General features: G+C 40.4%; 1 protein-coding gene across 1 annotated transcript; it reads left to right on the top strand.

Annotated features, from left to right (window-relative positions):
- The first annotated feature begins 3,527 nt into the window (after nt 1–3,527).
- Nucleotides 3,528–18,258, top strand: LOC127143598 (uncharacterized). Its single transcript, XM_051078141.1, has 2 exons — nt 3,528–4,009; nt 17,826–18,258. Exons 1-2 carry the CDS (start codon nt 3,537–3,539, stop codon nt 18,256–18,258), a joined length of 906 nt encoding a protein of 301 aa, XP_050934098.1. The 5' UTR covers nt 3,528–3,536.
- Nucleotides 18,259–20,437: the final 2,179 nt, after the last annotated feature.

Genomic DNA, 20,437 nt, shown 5'->3' on the forward strand with positions numbered 1-20,437 from the left:
CAAACAAACAAAAAATTAGCTTTCAAAATCATGAAAAAAGGAAGAGCCCTGTCTGCTCTGAGACGCTGGGGGCATGTCTGCTGCAGGTGCTGAAACCACGCCCACTCAAACGCTGCAGCACAGTGACAGTTTAATCTAGCATCATGCCTTTTCATGCTCCTGGCCACGAAAATTGATCTACTGAATCGAGTCCCACAGCACAAATGCAGCACGAATTAGGTCAGCAGTGTTATGAAGCTCTTTAAGGGAAGTGAAGTACAACATCTTAACCAAAAAAGTGATAGATACATTTTAGCAAATCATTAAGCACAAATCCAGTTATTTAATGCCTTGCAGCATAGGTCACGATCATCAGTTGTACCTGTGGCCATCAGAAGCAGGGAGAAGACACGGGGAGAGACAGTGAAAAGAGCAAAACACAGACAGAAAAACACAAAAACTACAGGACTGCAGACGAGGCTGTGATAGACATACCCTCTTGCAATATGTCTACATCATCGTCTGATAGAGTAAAAGTTTAGGAAGAACAGTGGCATATTAAACAGTATTTTGACAATCTTCTTAAGACAAGGTTCATTTGTGTTTCCTCCTAAACATCATCACCAGGTTGTCTATCTACCCACTTTGTAACTATTTTCGAAGGTGGTGGTATAAAGAATAAGGCCTATCAAAGGATGAAATACACTTTAGAAAAGCAATGTGTAACACATATAAGACAACTTCCACTAATGCAACTACACATAGTAAAAACCATGGTAGCAGTAATTTTAGAGTACATATTCCATCACAAGTTACGGACTCATGTTCAACTCGAGTTATCATTTTTGCAAATACTTGTACAGGCCTCCCACTTTTTAAAAGATGACATGCATGGTGGTGGAGCCATGTGATTTGCTACAACACAATGTAACTGAGAGTATATAGCCTGTCCTTCATGCAGTGGCTTTCATCTTGTCTAGCAATTTCTCTTCTGTAGAGACCAGTTTACATTTTCAAGTTACAAAGTTTTAATGAATCAAGTTCAAATTCAGACATTTTAAATTATTTCAAAACATTTACCTCGGTCGCATGTTGTCATCTCTCATGGTCACTTTTGTCTCTATCATGTGTCAAATTATCTGCTGGCATCTCATCCTCGTCAAAGGACATGACACACATTACACATGGCAAAGTGAGTGCTAACACACATTAAAGAGCAGCAGGTATTCTTTTTACTTTCATTTTTGCATCTAAACAGTAAAATAATGCTGTACAGTCAACATGTTGGATCCTATTAATTTAACATAGACAATGACGCCCAAATTGTGGCATCTCTCACCACCTGAATCACTAAATGCTCACTGAACAGAACATAAAATGATGTCTGAAGACAGGTTTATGCCCGGCATCTGAGGTAGTCTATGTATACAGAAATCGGGGAGCTGCATGGGAAGATTACAGACAGAATCAGGTATGCATTGTCAGTGCAACAAATATAGTAGATTTGTATTTATGCCTCTTGTTATTGCTTGTTTATTTAACCACATTTACTATCCTTTAACACATGTCTACTCCCTTTTAACAATTAACAACATGTAATGCAATTACTACAGTGGGAAGTAAAATTAATATCCACTGTTAATATGTGCACAGGTTTGTGATGAATCCCATTTCAGACTTAGAACAAAAGCATGCACAAAGAAACAATGGCTACAATGCACAATGGCTACCAAGACACCTTCATCTGCTGCTGTGTGCTGCGCCTGATGTTAGATAATACATGGGAAAAACATTTTTGAAAATTGATATCTAGTTTAAAGATATACTAACAGTCTAAACAGCGCAACAGTATTTCTTTTTTTTTTTTTTTTTTTTACAAAAGGAAGGGTCATACTTTTTAAAATGCCTTATATTAATTTTTTTTTATTTTTAACTCCATTGGGTTTGGGTCTCAGTTGTTTTATTTAATTTTTTAAAATTTTAGTAGAGGAGTAGAGGAAGGTGAGAAAAGGCAAAGAGGATTGCAAATCTTGGCTGAAATGACAGAGGAAGGACACACTACAAAACATCTTCTCTGACAGTGATGAGGATGGAGGAGTTGTTCCCCAAAAGTCTCTAGATGAACAATACTGAAGTAAGAAATTATATACAGTATGGATAAAGTACAAATGTTGGGTTTCAACCATCATAAATTACAAATTCAGAAATTTTCATAACACTGTGGCTGAGATTTCAGTTTCTCTTCTCCTATTCAGGTTAAGCAGTTTTTGGCCATTCTGAGCTGATTAAGCGTCAAAACGCAGCGAAAACACACTGGTATGCCTCATAGGGCACAAAATAGGCAAGAGATGTCCCAACAGGAAATAATGGGTTTCAACCATGATGAATGTTTATTGATATTACAAACTGAGAAACTTTTATAACAGTGTGACTGGGACTTCAGCTTCTCTTCTCCTGGTCAGAGCACACAGAATTTGGCTATTCTGAGTTGATTACATGTCAAAACACAGCAAAAACCTAATTTCAATCAGAGAAGACTAAATGATGAGACTGATATGAAGGAAACATGAAAGAGTAATTTTATTGAGAACGAAGCAGGTTTTGGCGATTAGACCCCAGCAGGAAGAGGATTGCCTCAGACAGCTTGGCGAGCCTGGCCATAGCTTCCCATAGGCAGAGAACTTCCCCTGGAGCCTAGACCTGGTGGTGGTGATGAGGGATAGAGCCTGAAGTTGGGAGGGATAGAGCCTGAAGTGGAGAAAACGTCAACTGGGAGGTAGAAGGAGGTGCTTGGTGTCTGCAGATGTGGTGGTGAAGGAGTGGAGGTGGGTCGCGTTGTTTCATTGCTGAAAAACAGCTGAATGACAGCAGGGAGAGAGAACATTTTAAACTTTGACAGCTAACCAGTGATTGGCGCAAGAAGTGAGTGTGTTTGGTTGTGATTGGATGAGAGCAGGAGAGTGTAAGATCAGCTTCTGATCAGTGCTTCTGTTTGAGCACACAGAATTTGGCTATATAGAAAGACGATAGGGGAAATAGTCTTTCTGACTGAACTTCCGCTAAGCTTCATATTCACACACTGGTATGCCTCACAGGGCACAAAAAAGGTAAAAGGTGTCCCGACAGGAAATAATGGGTTTAAACCATAACGAATGTTTATTAATATTACAAATTGACAAACTTTAATAACAGTCTGGCTGAGACTCCAGTTTCTCTTCTCTTTGTCAGGGTACACAGAATGTGGGTATTCTAAGCTTATAGTGTGAAAACGCAGCGAATATGTGATATTGGCACACTGGTATGCCTCACAGGGAACAAAAAACGCAAAAGGTGTCCCAACAGGAAGTAATGGGTTTCAACATAACGAAGGTTTATTAATTAGAAATGGACAAACTTTAATAATAGTGTGGCTGAAACTTCAGTTTGACTTCTCCTTGTCAGGGCACACAGTATTCAATATATATATATATATATATATATTTCAAAACGCAGCGCTACTGTGCGCTACTTTATCCATTCACACTATCTTCTGCTACTGATTTAGCCGAACTCTAGCCATGGCCTCTCGTTCTCCTTCTCCCTCTCCTGCCTTCTCTTGCTCTGCGTGTCAGATGTTCAGTTACACCTCTGCCTCGTTTAATGATAATGGTATGTGTAATAAATGTAGTCTGTTTGCTGTACTCGAGGCGAGGCTTAGCAAATTAGAGTCCCGGCTCCGCACCATGGAATCTAGTTCTGCAGCTAATGCTAAACAGCCCCCTGTAGCCGGTGCGGAGCAACCCAGCATAGCTCCCGTTAGCATTCCCCCGGCAGTTCCCGAGCAGCCGGGAAAGCAGGCTGGCTGGGTGACTATTCATAAGGACAGGTGTAGTCATGAGCAAAAGCCCACTGCCGACCACCACCCAGTTCACGTTTCAAACATATACTCCCCGCTCAGTGACACACCCGCTAAGGAGCCAACTCTGGTGATTGGCAACTCCATTTTGCAGAACGTGAGGATAGCGACTCCAGCGCCCATACACCGTAAAAAGTGATTTTGACTGTTTGTTATCTTAACACATTATTCTATGTCAGTAAGACAAATGATTACTGAGGTTGTTATAATAACATGAAATTACTTGTTAAAAACGTCTCAACTACAAAATAAATGCTAAATTGAAAATCCAGCTCCAACTGAATTAGTAATGCATGTCAACTTGACTTTGAAGACAGTGCCGAGGTTAAAATGCCTGCATCATCAAGTTTTTGTGACTTGCAATGCATTATGGGCAGCTGCAGGTCGATACCATGTGCTCCTTCCCTCCCATCCCCCTTTTCAGACGTAACCTGGAGGCCATCGTCTACGACATTTTGTTTCAGAGTTGACACTATTTTAACATCTACTTTACTCTGTGAATTTAGGATTTATTCCGACAACACCACAGACGGTGATTGCCGGAGCAGTGGAAAAATGAGTCAAGACATTTTTGGTGAGTTTTCTTTTGTTTTTCTGTCGAGTTTAGAAATGTTTTGTGTTGGTTTAACAGGGTAACGTTAATTAAGCTAGTCTTTGATAAAAACTAAAACAGAAACTTGGATTCAGAAGGAGTACAGTTGTATTTTTCTGTTTGATAAGTAAAGTACGGATATTTTATTTCTTGACGTTTTGTGAGTTTATGTTTATTTATTAGACTACCGGTAATTAAGTTGAGAAAGTCTGTGGCACGTAATGTTAACGAGCTGGCTGTGGGGGGAGGGGGGCGGGTGTGCGCTGCACACACCACAGCAGTGGAAAAAATTTAACATGTCAAGTCAACTGTTTGTCTGAAAGTAAAGTAAAAGTAAAAGCAGCAGCCTCCTTTTCTTGCTAATGTTACATAAAGCCTTCTATATTTTTTCTGTTAAACAAGGAAAGTAAGTGTCCGAATATTTCATTTCTTAACATTTTGTGAGTAATGTTTATCAGACTAATTGAGAAAGTTTGTGGGGGGGGGGGTTTGTATGCCACGCACACATACACCCCTGCAATGAAAAATTTTAATGTCAAGTCAACTAGTCTAAAAGTAATAAATAAAATTAAGCAAAACAATTGAGCAAAATAGGCACAATTTAACAAGATTTAAAACATGAAACATGAAAAAAAATGCTGTGTATTAAAAGTCATTTTAAACTGTTAATCACATTGTTTCTGTGTTTGCTGAGTGTGGCTAACGTTAGCAGTGCTATAGCACCAGCAGTCTTATTTTCTTAAAGTCTACATGCCTGTGCTGAATGCGGTTACACATTGCTTCGATCAAATGGTGACATTACAGTTTCTTCTGACACAGTGTACATACAACCTGATTATCATTTTCTAGATGCTAAACTGCTAAACTGTGCTGGTTATACAGATGTCACCTGTCCCACTTTCCACCTTCACTGGGTCAACTTCATCTGGAGCACAAGGGTCTTAGCACAGGGAGAGAGGGGGGCTGCCATTTGCTGGTCTGACTCCCCGGTTAGTGGTGGCTGGCTGCATCTTAGAGACAACAGTTAACTGTACATGTACATTGATAAGATAATAATTAGCTTGATTAATTAATTTGATCTATATTTGTTTCATCTGTTCATCCTTTTTTAAATTTCATTTTTTAAAATTTAAACTTCATCTCTTTAGATGTTAAATACATTTTGTTGCTGACTGTCCACAGCAGCACACTGCGGAGCTTCCTGCACCGGTACTCAATTCAATTCAATTTTATTTATATAGCACTATATTACAACAACAGTCATCTCAAGGCACGCTTCTCAGTAACGGGCCCTGCTGAATGCCATCTATGAAAGGTAATACACTGACATTGAATAAGTACCTCATACAACCACACTTGAGATAATCTGAATTCTTTTTGAGTAGTAATAAAGTGCTTTTGAAACTTGCATGCGAGTTGCATCAATGAAATGTTAAGATATGCAAGCAACAAATTATTAATTGAGATGTTTATGTCAGTGCATTATACTAGTGGTTCTTAACCTGGGGATCAGAATATCACGGGTTGTTGTGAGGGGATCATAGGAGATTACTGAAAGGGTGCTAGAACAAGTAATATGAAATGAAAGCTCAGAAAAATATTGTTTAAAGTCGAAACAGGAAATGTGAAAGAAAAATAAAGCTTAGGATTGTAATGGCATTCATAACTGAGTGTGTGTTTTTTGTGTTTTTTTTTTTTTTTTTTGTTTTGCTTTTTCGGTATAATCTTTTTCCATAGGTCTACATGATGACAACTGACTTTTTCTTCTGCCCTTTGTTTCTTCTTTGTTTTTTAATGTTGAATGAAGTGGACTTGTAAAATTTGTACTTTTTTTGTGGAAATCATAAGAGAATCAATGAACGTTACCAAAGTAGCCACAGACATTACGGAAGAAATTGTCCACTACCCTGCAAAGACTGTGCACAGTATTTCAGATCTAAAAAATCCTTGCAGGTCCACTTGAGAGATCATGGGCTCATAGAACGGAGTAGTGGACTTGTTGGCTTTAAAGTAAAATGCGTGTGACTTTGAAGAGGCAGTCGGCCTAAAACAATATATTGCTCATCTTGGGAAGCACCTGAGGAATAGGGAGACTGTTACCTGTCCTTTTAATCACTGTCTTTTCAAATCAAATGTTTACTCTAGTTTTACATCAAATAAATCTCATTGTCACCCACATTGTACTTTAAAAGACTTAAAGACAGATATCACTGTCGAAGAACGTGAATTGCCAGAATGTGAAACGGCTGAATCATAGTCACATTTTGCTAACAATGATTTTCATGTGTTACTTGAGGATAATTCTGATAATGAACCAGAGTACCATGACACCACTGAAAATATTCAGGGAAGGCTTGCATTGTTACTTTTGCGAATGCAAGCAGTCCTGCATGTTTCCAAATTAGCCACTCAAGAAATAGTCAGTGAATTTTATGACATTGGTGTTTTAATTGGTGAACTAAATGAGTATACAGTAAAAAAGGTCTTTAGGCAGCACAATTGTAATGTTGAAAACACTGTAACTTTGGTAACAGACGCCTTACACAGCCTTAATCCACTCAGCTCCATTTCCCAGAGTGGGTGTCTGGGATCAGATCAAAAAAGGTTGTCCTATTTCAAAGAAAAATTTGGTGTCATAGACCCAGTTGAGTATGTTTTAGACTTGCCATTAAAGAAAGCCTTTGTTTATGTCCCAGTTCTAAAAACACTGCAAAGATTGTTAAATAGGGGTGATGTTATTGACAAAGTTTTAGAAGAAGCCAATACAGAATCACTACCTGCTCATTACAAGACCCTATTTGATGGATTATATTTCAAAGAGAACCCACTTATGTCTGGGGAAGATCAGATAATTTCTTTAGGTCTGTATATTGATGATTTTGAGCTCTGTAACCCTTTAGGCACCTCAAGAAAAAAACACAAATTGTGCGCAATATACTGGGTAATAGCAAATTTACCTGTTAAATACAGATCATCGTCTAGCATATATCTTGCTCTCGTGTGTAAAAGTGTTGATGCTAAAACATTTGGCTATGACAGGATTGTAGAACCACTTTTGAGAGATCTCCAACTGCTTGAAAACCAAGGGATTTAAATTAGCAGTTTGGGAACCAGTGTAAGGGGTACCATCTTGTATGTATCATCTGATAATTTGGGAGCACATTCATTTGCTGGTTTTCAGGAGTCCTTTAATGTTGACAAGTTTTGTCGTTTTTGTTTAGCCAGTCGTAGTGATATTCTGAGTTGTTATGTGCAAAGTAAATAATTTTTATTGAGAACCAAAGAGTCCTACAATGAGAATGTTTCCAGGCTGAGGGAGAATGAGTGCTTGAAAAGTGTTGACGGAGTGAAAAAAGAGCGTATATTGAACAAATTATCTTACTTTCATTGTATTACAGGTTTTCCTCCTGACTTTTTACATGACCTTCTAGAAGGTATTGTTCCTTTTGAGCTCTGTTTGTGTTTGAAAAAATTCATTGGCCAAAAGTACTTCACATTGGATTATTTGCCATACAGGGCTTCCCCTATGAATTTTCTGACAGGGTTAACCGTCCACAGAACATTCCAGAAAGAGTACTTGTGTGCAACTATTGGAGGCAACGGCCATGAGAATTGGACCCTTTTGAGGTTGCTGCCTCTGCTCACAAGTGATGTTGTTCCAGAAGATGATGATGCATGGTCTGTAATTCTGGAACTTAAAGACATTGTGGAACTTTTGGCATCTTTCAGTTTTACAGATGAAAGCTTGTGTTACCTTGATGCCAAAATAAGTGAGCACAGAAAACTGTTACTGATTGTGTTTCCATGGCTGAAACTCAAACCTAAACACCATTTTCTTGAACACTATGCTCATTTAATCCGCTGCTTTGGACCACTGGTTGATTTTCGGACATTACATTTCGAAGCTAAACATAGCTTTTTCAAGAAAGTGGTTCCTGATGTCAATAATTTCAAAAACACTCTACTGACTCTGTTCCTCAGACACGAGCTTATGTTGGCATACTACCTGGATATGCCCAGCCTGTTCAAACCAACAGTGGAAGTAAAAGGAGTATCAAATGCAAGCAAGCGATTGAGAAGAAATGTAGAACTCTGAGCAGTGTATCTCTGGCCACAACCGCATACAAGATACACCAAGGGAATGTTCGTGTCGGTTGGAAGCGCAAGTGGGCTTCCTGATTTTTGTAAGATTGTCCATGTGTTGCTTGTATGCAACAAGCTATTCTTTCTTCTTGAACCTTTCTCAGCTTGGTATTTGGAGCACCTCAGATGTTACAAAGTCTGCAAAAGAGACCCTGCTCAACTGGATGGTAGCAGAACCTGAAGACCTGAACCACTACATTCCATTGTTGGCATACACTGTGCAAGGCCGACTTGTGGTTTCACTGAAGGCGTTTCTTGTAGATCAAGTTATTGTTTTGTAGCTCACAATTGCAATTGTGCCTCCCCACAATTGCAATTGTTTTTCAGTTTGTTAAAAATGTAATTTTTATTTTTTCACAGTTGGAGTTTGGAGCATCAGCTTACAGCTTCTGTACTGTCTTTAACAATAAAGGTACCGGTATGTTATAAGAGTTTGTTACAGTTCAGTAATTGATATTCATGGAATAACATACACCTGGGGCACACTGCCTACCTGAGCAGTACATGTACATCGCAGAACCTCTCATTTCAGTGCACATATTAACAAGTACGAGTTCAGGATGATACTTCCATGCGCAAACAAATAACCGAGACACTTCAAAGACCTGATTATAGCATGAACACTATTGTTAATATGACCACACTCAATCCGATTGTGAAATTATGTAATTTTTCTTTCAGTTTTTTCTTTCAACAGTTTCATCATGCTGCTGCGCATCATCTTGAGTGAAAATGACATTAGAAGGGTTACCATTGACAACTTGCCTGAGACTGTTGATGACTTCTGCTCAATCCTGAAGACCAAACTGGGACTAGGGGGGGACCTTGTGATTGAGTATCAAGAGACCTCGACTTTGATAATGAACTGTGCAATTTAAGTAGCATGTCGGAGCTTCCTAAAGATAAAGCAACTTTGAAAGTGCACACCAAGCCTTCTGAATCATACCACACAGACGCAACTCTAGACACAGCAAGCCTGTCATCATCATCCCTTGAGGAGAGCCCCAGTGGTACCCAAACTTGTCAGCTGCCTCAACCATTTGTCATTCCTGCCTTTTCTTTTGATGTTGAGTTGAAACTGAAGCAAGGAAATGAAGCCTTCCATAGAGATGGGACCCTTCTTGACATTTCAAAAGACATGAAATCGGACATCTTTGACAAGTTAGCAGAAGCCATATATGCTCACAATCCCTACCCATCACATGATGAGTATGATCATGTAGCCCAAGCTCTTATCAACAAGCATCCTTGTCTGGAGGAATCAGGGTCTGTCAGTGGGTGATATTGCTGGAAGTTCAGTTTAAAGGGCAACTTTCGGCAGAAGATGTGAATGGCTAGATGTTCTGAGCTCAGAGTCAATGCACATACCTCTGGATCAACAAGTTCAAAAAGACTAAAGATGGCCAGAAAGTCAGAAGTGAACTTCCTGCCAGATTTTCCAGAAGGGAAAGCCCAAAGTGACCTTGAGATAGAGAGATCTGCCATGGTCAGTGAGATGAAGAAAATAAAGGTTGACTGGAAGCAAATTGGTGAAATGATGAGTAACACAATCCCTTTACGGAGGAAAGAAATTGTTGAGGATGAACCCCTTGTGGGACAAAGTCAAAGACAGGTGGCCAGCCTTGTTCTCTGAACGGCAGGTAAAGTGTTTTTGAATGGTTTTCTCAAATGAAATTTTACTCTAAAGGGATAGTTTGGATTATTTGAAGTCTGACTGTATGAAATATTTATCCATAGTCATTGTATTGCATACAGTACTGCAGAAGTGTCAGAAGCTAAGCAATGTACACTTAGGAATATTTTTACCACTTTACCTTTGTGTGACTTGTGTGTTTTCCCACCAGAAAAGGCTGGCAAGATGAAGTGTTTTTTTTAATTTTTTTATGGTGGACCTTTCAAACACCTTGTGTCTGCTTCTTCAAACTGGGGATGTGCTGACCAGCATCTACTGTAGCTACTGTTAGATCGCCAGTATTACCCCGGAGGAGGTCTGGACCAGCTCTCGGTTTAAAGGGTCCGAGCTCACAGCTGTAGTGTTTTCACCCAACTTACAGTTTCTGCGGCTTTATAAGTTGGTGGCGAGGAGATTCGCCTAGCTACTGACTGCCTACTTCCAGATGCCTACCCTGCTACCACTAGTGTCACACCCAATCGAGTAGCCCTATGGGTCGGATATGATCACCAGTCACACCTGTTTATTTGAGAGGCTGAAATAACCCTTAAGAACTTTGTGATGTTATACACACTCTGACTTAGTATTTTACCTTTCTGAGAAGTACAGAACAATTGTCCACAATTTATCCTTAGATACAGTTTGTGAATTTTATTGAATATAATTTTAGCAAAGGCAAAGCATACAGCATAATCATATAAAAAGTAAAATATAATAATCAATCTTACAATAAAAATTAGAATAGTTCTGGAATGAGTAACTCACTGATTCCCATATTAAATGCTGAAACTGGTCACTAGGATGACTGAATAATTTGTTAAGAGAGATGGAGGGGTCGGCAGCTTGGCCTTAGCTGACCGATCCTTTTTTCAGGCCAGTCCCGTGAGGGGTGAGCCTCCTGACTCCGTACAAAGTCCCGGAGGACCTCGCCCGATTCACAGTTCCTCTTTCTGGGCCTGGCGAACTTATGAAATCTTCAGAGAGTAATTCCTTCACTGCAGTAGGGAAAATAATAATCCTTTGTGAAACTCCTCTTGCCTTGAGTCTTCTTAGCAGCAAATAGTCTCCCAGATTCTTTCGTTCTAAGTGAAGAAAAGTTTGCAGAATCCAACTTTCTTGGTGATGGCCAAAGAGGGGTCTTCCTTAGGTGATGATCCACCGATGGTCAACGAAGAGTCAGAAAAGTTGTCTGGTACATCACCTTTTATCTGGTTTTGGCCAGCTCTCCAACCCTCCCTCTCTGACTTCCTTTACCAAACTATTTTTGACAACGCTAGCTCCGGCACTGTCCGTTATGTTGCAATCCTTCTTGGCTTCAAATCCTTACCAATAGTGACCGCACCCATCCTACATACCGCTTCTCTCAATCATTCTTATTCTTGGTTACCATTTATACAATTAATCATTACATTCGATAATATCATTGGTATAGTTATTCTTGATCTTTTACACTTTGAATCACAATCACCGTTTAAATCACAAATCATGATTTTCATACTCTCATACCAATCTTACAGTGTTTTACCAACTTCCCTTTTTCTAAGACCGGATCGGCTATCTGGTACTTTCCAGTCATGTCACAATCTTACCATTGCTTAATCACAGTGTCATATGATTTTCCATTCATTTCACTTACACACACACACACACAGTATATTGATTATAATGCTTCACATTATGCTGATTAATTTTTAACAGATTAATTAAAACTGTGCATCTTACAACCATGGGGAGTATCTAGCATTAGGTCCCTTCTTTTGGCGTCGGGAGTGGGTAGATCTCAACCTTTCTTGACACTACTACACTGACTATGAATAAGTACCTCATACAACCCCACTTCAAATAATCAAAACTATCTCTTTAAACACAAATAAACTCAGTGTCCAGTTTAAGTACTAATTAAAAGCATATTCTTTGACTGTTTTTTGTTTTTTTATCCACATCCCCAAATTGGAGCAGAATTTGCTCGCCTGTTGACCTGAAGGGCTCCTTCTTCGCCAGGCCGGACTAGTATCTGGAAAGGTTCCTTTAGCTGTACAAAGCAAAGAGTGGCATAGTGGACCTGACCAGGCTGATGAGATGTCTCAATGATGACGTAAGTGTTAAAAATGTTTTTTCTTCATCCATGCCTCCCACATTTGTTGTTGGCATCTTCCACACAGTGTTTGTGAAACTTCCTTCCTGATCTGCAGTACAGATACAAAATAGTGCACACAGCTTCTTCTGTGTTGGATGGCTTTTTTATCCTCAGATCTGAATCCCAAATAGGGGGTCCTGTGCAATCACTGACATGAATGAAGATTGACGGCTCATATCCACTTCCTCCCACTGTCCAAAATATCCCAGATACAAGTGCTGCCATCTTGCGTTGGTGACATTATTTAGAGCCAGAGTCTGTGCAGTAGTGATCAGGGTTGTAACCAAGGTATTGAGTTCCTGCCCATACAGCTGGTAGACTGTGTGACATGAGCAGAGCTGAGCTGTCAGTCATGACATAAAAACCTGCTTTTTATTGTGTCAAGTAGCTAATTAAAAACCAAAAATTGAGGGAAAAATTAATTGGATTTGTACTTCAACTTGTTTTTGTTTGGCCCATGTCCTATCTATTAATGTGGAGGTGGCTGGGTTTGTGACTGCTCAGCCACACCAAATGCCAAAGAATCTAGAAAACACTGATAAGCAGCACAGCAGATCCTTAAAGTCTTTAAAAGTATTAAATTTGATTTTCAAAATGCAAGGCCATTAAATGTCTTATTTTTACTTGTGAGAGGTCTGTTTACAAGCAGATAAAACAAATACCAATTATTGCTTGTACAGTTTTTTTCCTCTTTTAAAACAGAGGTCCTCACACCGAAAGGACAGTTCTTCTGCTGGGCCTTCTTCACTTTCTGAAGGAGGATCCCTCCTGTTTTTTTAAGACTGTCGAGGTAAGCATTGTTTAATTTTTTCATTATACAGGTGGTCAAGAATAAGTTAAAATGGCCTGTAGGCCTGCATAGTGATACCTACTAAAATATATGTAATAAACAAAAATATGTACTCCATCCATTCACAAAAATGGTTGAAAAGATCTGTCCAGCTTAGATAAAATCAGCAAATGGAACTTTTTTCCTGTGGCCCTTTAGTCCTGTGGCCCTTTAGTTATTTGTATATCCTGTTTTTACAAACAGTTTGTCTCAAAGGGCTTTACATGGCATCATAACAACATCCTTTGCCCTTAGACCCTCACATCGACTGAGGAAAAACTCCATAGAAAACCCTTTTAACAGGAAAAAATTGGAGAAACCTCAGGGTGAGCAACAGAGGAGGGATCCCTCACCCAGGACGGGCAGACGTGCAATAGATGTTGTATACAGACAAGAAAACTTAGACTTAGACTTAGACTAGACTTTATTGATCCCTTGGGATGACTCCCTCAGGGAAATTAAGTTTCCAGCAGCTTATATGGACAGAAAAGCAGCACACACAGGACTTTGCAAACAACAACAGCAACTGCTTGCAAACAGGTATAGAGAATATATATATAAGAAATAAACAATAAACAGTAAACTCTTAATAGGATAAAAAAAAAATACACTGTAAACTCTTAACTAAATATACAAATTATAAATAGAATAAAATAAGAATGAGATAGGATAAATAAATATGGAGAACTGTACATGGCCTGTGGTTAAATTAAATTAAATTATTGCACTGTGGCGGAGGATAAGGTTATTGAGTGTCCGGGGGGTTATTGCACATTAAGTGGCTACTACTCCTTCCCTTCTGTCCTCTGAACTCTATCTCCTCCTCCCCCCAAGTGAGGAGTTGTAGAGCATGATGCCATGATGAACAAAGGAGTTCTTAAGCCTGTTAGTCCTACACTTGGGCAGGAGCAGTCTTTCACTAAACAGGCTCCTCTGGTTGCAGATGACGGTGTGCAGAGGGTGGCTGGCATTGTCCATAATATCCAGCAGTTTGTCTAGTGTCCTCATCTCTGCCACCGACACCAGTGAGTCCAGCTTCATGCCGACCACAGTGCCGGCCCGTCTGATCAGTTTATCCAGTCTGGATGTGTCCTTCCTGGATATGCTGCCCCCCCCAGCACACCACAGTGTAAAAGAGGACACTGGCAACCACAGACTGATAAAACATCCACAACAGTTTGCTGCAGATGTTGAAAGACCACAGTCTCCTTAGGAAGTACAGCCTGCTTTGTGTCTTCCCATACAGGTGGCTGGTGTGTGTTGTCCAGTCCAGTTTATTGTCCAGTCACAGCCCAAGGTATTTGTAGGAGTCCACAGCCTCCATCTCAGCTCCCTCTAACAGGACTGGTCGCGGTCTTGGTCTGGACCTCCCAAAGTCAATGACCAGCTCCTTCGTCTTAGAGGTGTTGAGCTGTAGGTGGTTAGTGTGGCACCATGCAGCAAAATCCCCCACCAGTCTCCGATACTCCTCTTCTTTGTCATCCCTGATGCACCCAACGACGGCTGTGTCATCAGCGTACTTCTATATGTGACACAGCTCCGAGTTGTAACAGAAGTCCGAGGTGTACAGGGTGAAGAGAAGAGGGGCCAGCACTGTGCCCTGGGGGGCTCCAGTGCTGCTGACCACAGTGTCAGACGTGGTGTCCTTCAGCCAGACGTACTGTGGCCTGCCAGTGAGGTAGTCAGAGATCCAGTCCACCAGGTAGGGGTCCACTCCTATCCTGCTCAGTTTGTCCCAAAGCATAGGGGGCTGGATGGTATTAAAGGCACTGGAGAAGTCCAAGAAGAGAATCCTCACTGTGCCGCTTCCCTTATCCAGATGGGAGTGGGCTCAGTGTAGCAGGTAGAGGATGGCATCCTCCACCCCGACACCTTGCTGGTATGCGAACTGCAGGCGGTCCTGGGCATGTTGCACCTGGGGTCTGAGGAGGCTGAGGAAGATCCGCTCCAACGTCTTCATTAGGTGTGAAGTGAGTGTCGGAAGTCATTCAGCTTGCTGGGCCGGTTCTTCTTCAGAACTGGAACGATGCAGGATGTCTTCCAGAGGGTGGGCACTCTCCCTAGCTGCAGGCTAAGGTTGAAGATCCGTTGTAGTGGTTCCCCCAGTTCTGCAGCGCAGGTCTTGGACACACTTTGTCCAGACCTGCTGCTTTCCTGGGCCGAAGCTTCCTCAGCTGTCCTCTGACCTGGTCTGTGGTGATGTGGTGTTGTGGTGTCTGGAGGGAGGTGTGTGGATAGAAGAAAGAGAGATGGCTGTGGTGAGGGTGGGGGTGGGGGGGACAAGGGCTGGTTGAACCTGTTGAAGAAGTCACTAGTTCGTTTGCCCTCTCCATTGTCCCCCCAACGGCTCTGGTCTTTGTGTTGTGACCTGAAAACAGGTTATAACACAGAATGTGGAAAACATAGAAATGTTAAGAGCTGATGGAGGCAGCTTCTGGTGGGAGGAAAGGCAGGGAGAGCTTAATGGGAGTACTGGATGGTAGACTGGTTCATAGGAAGGGAGGGCAGGCCAGTTTAACAGCGGGGGTTGGTGCAGAGAGATGGAGCTCAGACACCAAGTGCAACAGATAATGATAATGACAGTTCAAAATGTGCTGAGAGGAGAGGAGAGGAGGGGAGAGGAGAGGGCTCTGTGTAACCAGATGTGTCCACCAGCAGTCTAAGTCTATAGCAGCATAGCTATAAAATGGTTCAGAGCTACCTGAACCAGCCCTAACTAAAGCTCTGTCATAAAGGAAGGTCTTAAGCCTAGACTTAAAAGATAGTAAAGATAGTAAGAAAATTTTGCTTTCTTTGAGATCTTGTGTAGGCCACAGATGATGATGACACATTCACAGAGGGGATGAAAGTTGGTGGTGTGATGGTGAAGGACGGAGAAGACATCATTGACACGTCAGTGGTCCTTGAGGAAGCAGTGATCCTGTCTGACCTGTGAAAAAAGTCGAAATGATGAGAGGGTCAGAATTTCCACTGACTTACCATGGGAGCATTTTTTGCTTTGAACACGCAGAAATGGGCTTCCATACAGATGTAACTGCAGACAGTTTATAAAGTCTATATCTATGTTCAAGGCAAAAGGTGGACCTATTGCCATGACACTTGCTAGTTATTCTGCAAAGGAATAGAGGTCCATACAGTATACTGTAGTTATTCAGAGATCCTCACGATCATTCATAGTTTTTGAATTTTGTTTGTTTTGGTTTTTGACAATTTTGCGTCATTTGCAAAGTGTTGTCTCTGTATTCAAGACACAGCAATTTTAACAATTAGTCCTGTGGAATTGGTTGAGATTTTACATTCAACAAACGTTAAATGCTGAGTAATGTGTGCATGTTGCTGGACAGTGCCGTTTATTTGTTGCTATTTTTGCATTTTCAGTTTTATGGTGACAAGCATATGTGCAGTTAAAGAAAATGTCACACATGTAAAGCTACTCATTTTTTTGTATTGACAAATTGATACTTGAAATGTTAAGTTTTTTCAATTTTATGCAGGGGGTTGAGCAAGCCTTGATCTGTTCAAATATGGTCTGTGGTGTTGGATGTGAATATTGTTATGGGAATCTTCTGTTCAGTAAAGCACAGAGTCAACGGTTGTCTTTCTGTAGGTTTAATTCTTACATTTGCAAACGGACCCACTGTACTCCTCAAGCATGAGACGCGCAATGAGTACCGAGTACAATAGATTACAGGTTAAATGGCAAAGAAACAAGGTTATGTCCGGAGACGAAAAGGAAAACATCTTCTGAAGACTACACAACAGTGCAGCTCTGAGAGAAAGGTGTCAGAGATTACACAGCTATGCAGCCCTCTATCAGGCCCTGTCCTTGATGACCTGATACAGGGCAGCAATGGCCCTCCACTGACAGCATTTTCAAGTGTGTGCACCAATAAATGTTTAACTGGTTGCATGTTGATTGTTGGTTGTCATATTTCTCTTTGAAACAAATTTGCTATAGCCATTAATTACAGGTTACTCTAATATTTATTTTGATAAATCACTTTTTTTAATTTAAATAATTTTGATTAGGTTTTGCTAAGCATGATTTTGAATATTAGGTTAAATGGCCAATCAAAAATGGAGTTGAAAGTTTAAACACCTGGAAATGGAGTTGAATAATGTACACATTTAAATCTATTGTATTAAGACAAAGTTATTACAACAGGCTACATTATGTTGATTTGGACATTTAAGTTCAAAGAAATCTTGGATAAATTCAGTAGATTAATTCATTTCATTCAAATGTCCTGACACTTTTAATTAAGCTAAAATAGATTTGCAAATTCAAATAACGACCCTAAGCAGTTCAATCAATTAATAAATCCAAGTCAGCTTAACTGACACAAAAGGTTTATACAACTGACCATTTTAATTAAGATGAAATAGATTTGCAAGTTCAGAAAGGAGTTAAATCAATTATGAAATCTAAATCAACCAAACTAATGCAGATGTTTTCACAACAAAGAATATTTAATCAAGATAACAAATTATTTTTTTTAAGTTAGAATTTTAAGGCAGCCCTTTCACTCATCTTTTTAAATTGAAACAACATGTTAGACAGTGTCTAACCATTTACAGTGTAGTTAAATGTATTCCCGGGGCCAGAGCGGGCGACACTGAGTCTTATTTAAAGCTGCTGACTAAGGATAAGTGTAGATATAATAAAATTGTTATTCACGTAGGCGCTAATGACACCCGACTACACCAGTCGGAGGTCACAAAAGTTAATATAGAATCGGTGTGTAAATTTGCAAAGACCATGTCAGACACCGTAGTTTTCTCTGGTCTCCTGCCCAATCTGACCAGTGATGACATGTATAGCCGCATGTCTTCACTCAACCGCTGGCTGTCGAGGTGGTGTCCAGAAAACGAGGTGGGCTTTGTAGATCACTGGAAGAGCTTCTGGGGGAGACCGGGTCTGGTTAGGAGAGACAGCATTCATCCCATTTTTGATGGAGCATCTCTCATATCTAGAAATCTGAGAGAGTTTATTAGGAAGCCAAAGCCCTGACAATCCAGAGTTCAGGCCAGGAGACAGAGCTGCAGTCTTACATGCTTCTCTGTGCCTCCTTTAGAGCAGTCACCCCTCCATTACCCTATAGAGACTGTGTCTGCCCCCCGACCATTTAAATTAACTAAATCGAAGATCAACAAAAGAGGAGTTAGTCACAATAATCTAATAAAAATTAGCACAGCCACCTCAAATGTTCAGCAAAATAAAATAATTGTTGGATGTGGATTACTCAATATCAGATCTCTCTCAGCCAAAGCTGTACTAGTTAATGATTTGATATCAGATTACCATCTTGAGCTATTTTGTCTGACTGAAACCTGGCTGTGTCAGGATGAGTACGTTAGCCTGAATGAATCCACCCCCCCTCCCCCAGTCATGTTAATACTCACATTCCCCGAGACACCTGCCATGGAGGTGGAGTCGCAGCCATTTTCGATTCCAGCTTACTAATTAACCCTAAACCTAAACTTAATTATAATTCATTTGAAAGCCTTGTTCTCAGTCTGTCCCACCCAAGGTGGAAAACATTAAAGCCAATTCTATTTGTTGTAGTGTACTGTCCTACTGGCCCATAGTCTGATTTCTTATCTGAATTTTCAGAGTTCCTGTCGAGTTTGGTACTTCAAACAGATAAAGTTATTATTGTAGGCGACTTCAATATTCATGTAGATGTCAATAATGACAGCCTTAGCTCTGCTTTTTCCTCATTACTAGACTGTATTGGCTTCTCTCAGTGTGTAAATAAACCCACTCACTGTTTCAGTCACACTCTCAATCTGGTTTTAGCTTATGGTATTTACATTGGGCATGTTACGGTCTTCCCACAGAATCCCCTTCTATCAGGCCACTTTAGTCACTTTCAAATTTATATTGCTGGATTATGTATTATCAGCAAAAAACATCCTGACTAGAAATATTTCAGATAATGCAGTAGTTAAATTCAAGGAAATGATTCCCACTAACTTAGGTCCAGCGCCTCATCTTAATTTAGCAAAAGCTACTCCCTCCCAGTTTGATAATCTTGTAGACAGTGTTGCAGACTCACTACGTACAACTCTAGATTCCATCGCCCCCCTAAAAATGAGAACAATAAAGAGAAAGAGGCAAGCTCCATGGTTCAACTCCCAAACCTGTACACTGAAACAAACAGCACGTAGGCTTGAAAGAGTGTGGTGTTCCACCGAACTGGAAGAATTCCACTTAGCCTGGCAGGATAGTGTCAAAAGATATAAAAAAGCTCTCTGTAATGCAAGAGGTGCCTATTACTCATCATTAATAAAAGATAATAAGAACAACCCCAGGTTTCTTTTCAACACTGTAGCCAGGCTAACAGAAAGTCAGAGCTCTATTGATCCACACATCCCTATAACCCTCAGCAGCAATGATTTTATGAACTTTTTTAATGATAAAATTTCTACTATTAGAGACAAAATTAATCACATCCTGCTTTCAACCAGCACTGATTTATGTCAAAACACAGGATCCATAGACTCAACTGCAAAACCTAACCTTGACTCCTTTTCTCCCATCGACCTCCCCCAGCTCACATCAATTATTTCAGCATCTAAACCTTCAACTTGTCTCCTAGACCCCATCAGCACAAGTTACAAACGACCTCCTGATCGTATCAGACAACAGACTTTTTTCTGTTCTTGTCTTGTTAGATCTCAGTGCTGCTTTTGATCGATTGCCCATCACATCCTTTTACAGAGACTGGAGCACTTTATTGGTATTAAAGGAACTGCACTAAACTGGTTTAAGTCTTATCTATCTGATAGGCTTCAGTTTGTACATGTTAACAACAGCTCCTCCATGTACACAAAAGTTAGACATGGAGTTCCATAAGGGTCAGTGCTTGGACCAATCTTCTTCACTCTGTATATGCTTCTCTTGGGCAATATTATCAGGAACCACTCCATAAATTTCCATTGTTACGCAGATGATACACAGCTTTATCTGTCAATGGAGCCTAAGGAAACCAATCAGCTAGCCAAACTCCAGGCTTGTCTTAGGGACATTAAAACCTTTCTAATGATGTAGTTCCACTAGACGGCATTGTCCTGGCTCCCAGCTCCAGTGTAAAGAATCTGGGATTCATCTTTGATCAGGATATGTCCTTTAACTCACACATAAAACAAACTTCTAGGACTGCCTTCTTTCACCTGCGTAATATCAC

The sequence above is a fragment of the Lates calcarifer genome, linkage group LG19 (genome assembly GCF_001640805.2).
Source record: "Lates calcarifer isolate ASB-BC8 linkage group LG19, TLL_Latcal_v3, whole genome shotgun sequence".
Lineage (NCBI taxonomy): Eukaryota > Metazoa > Chordata > Actinopteri > Centropomidae > Lates > Lates calcarifer.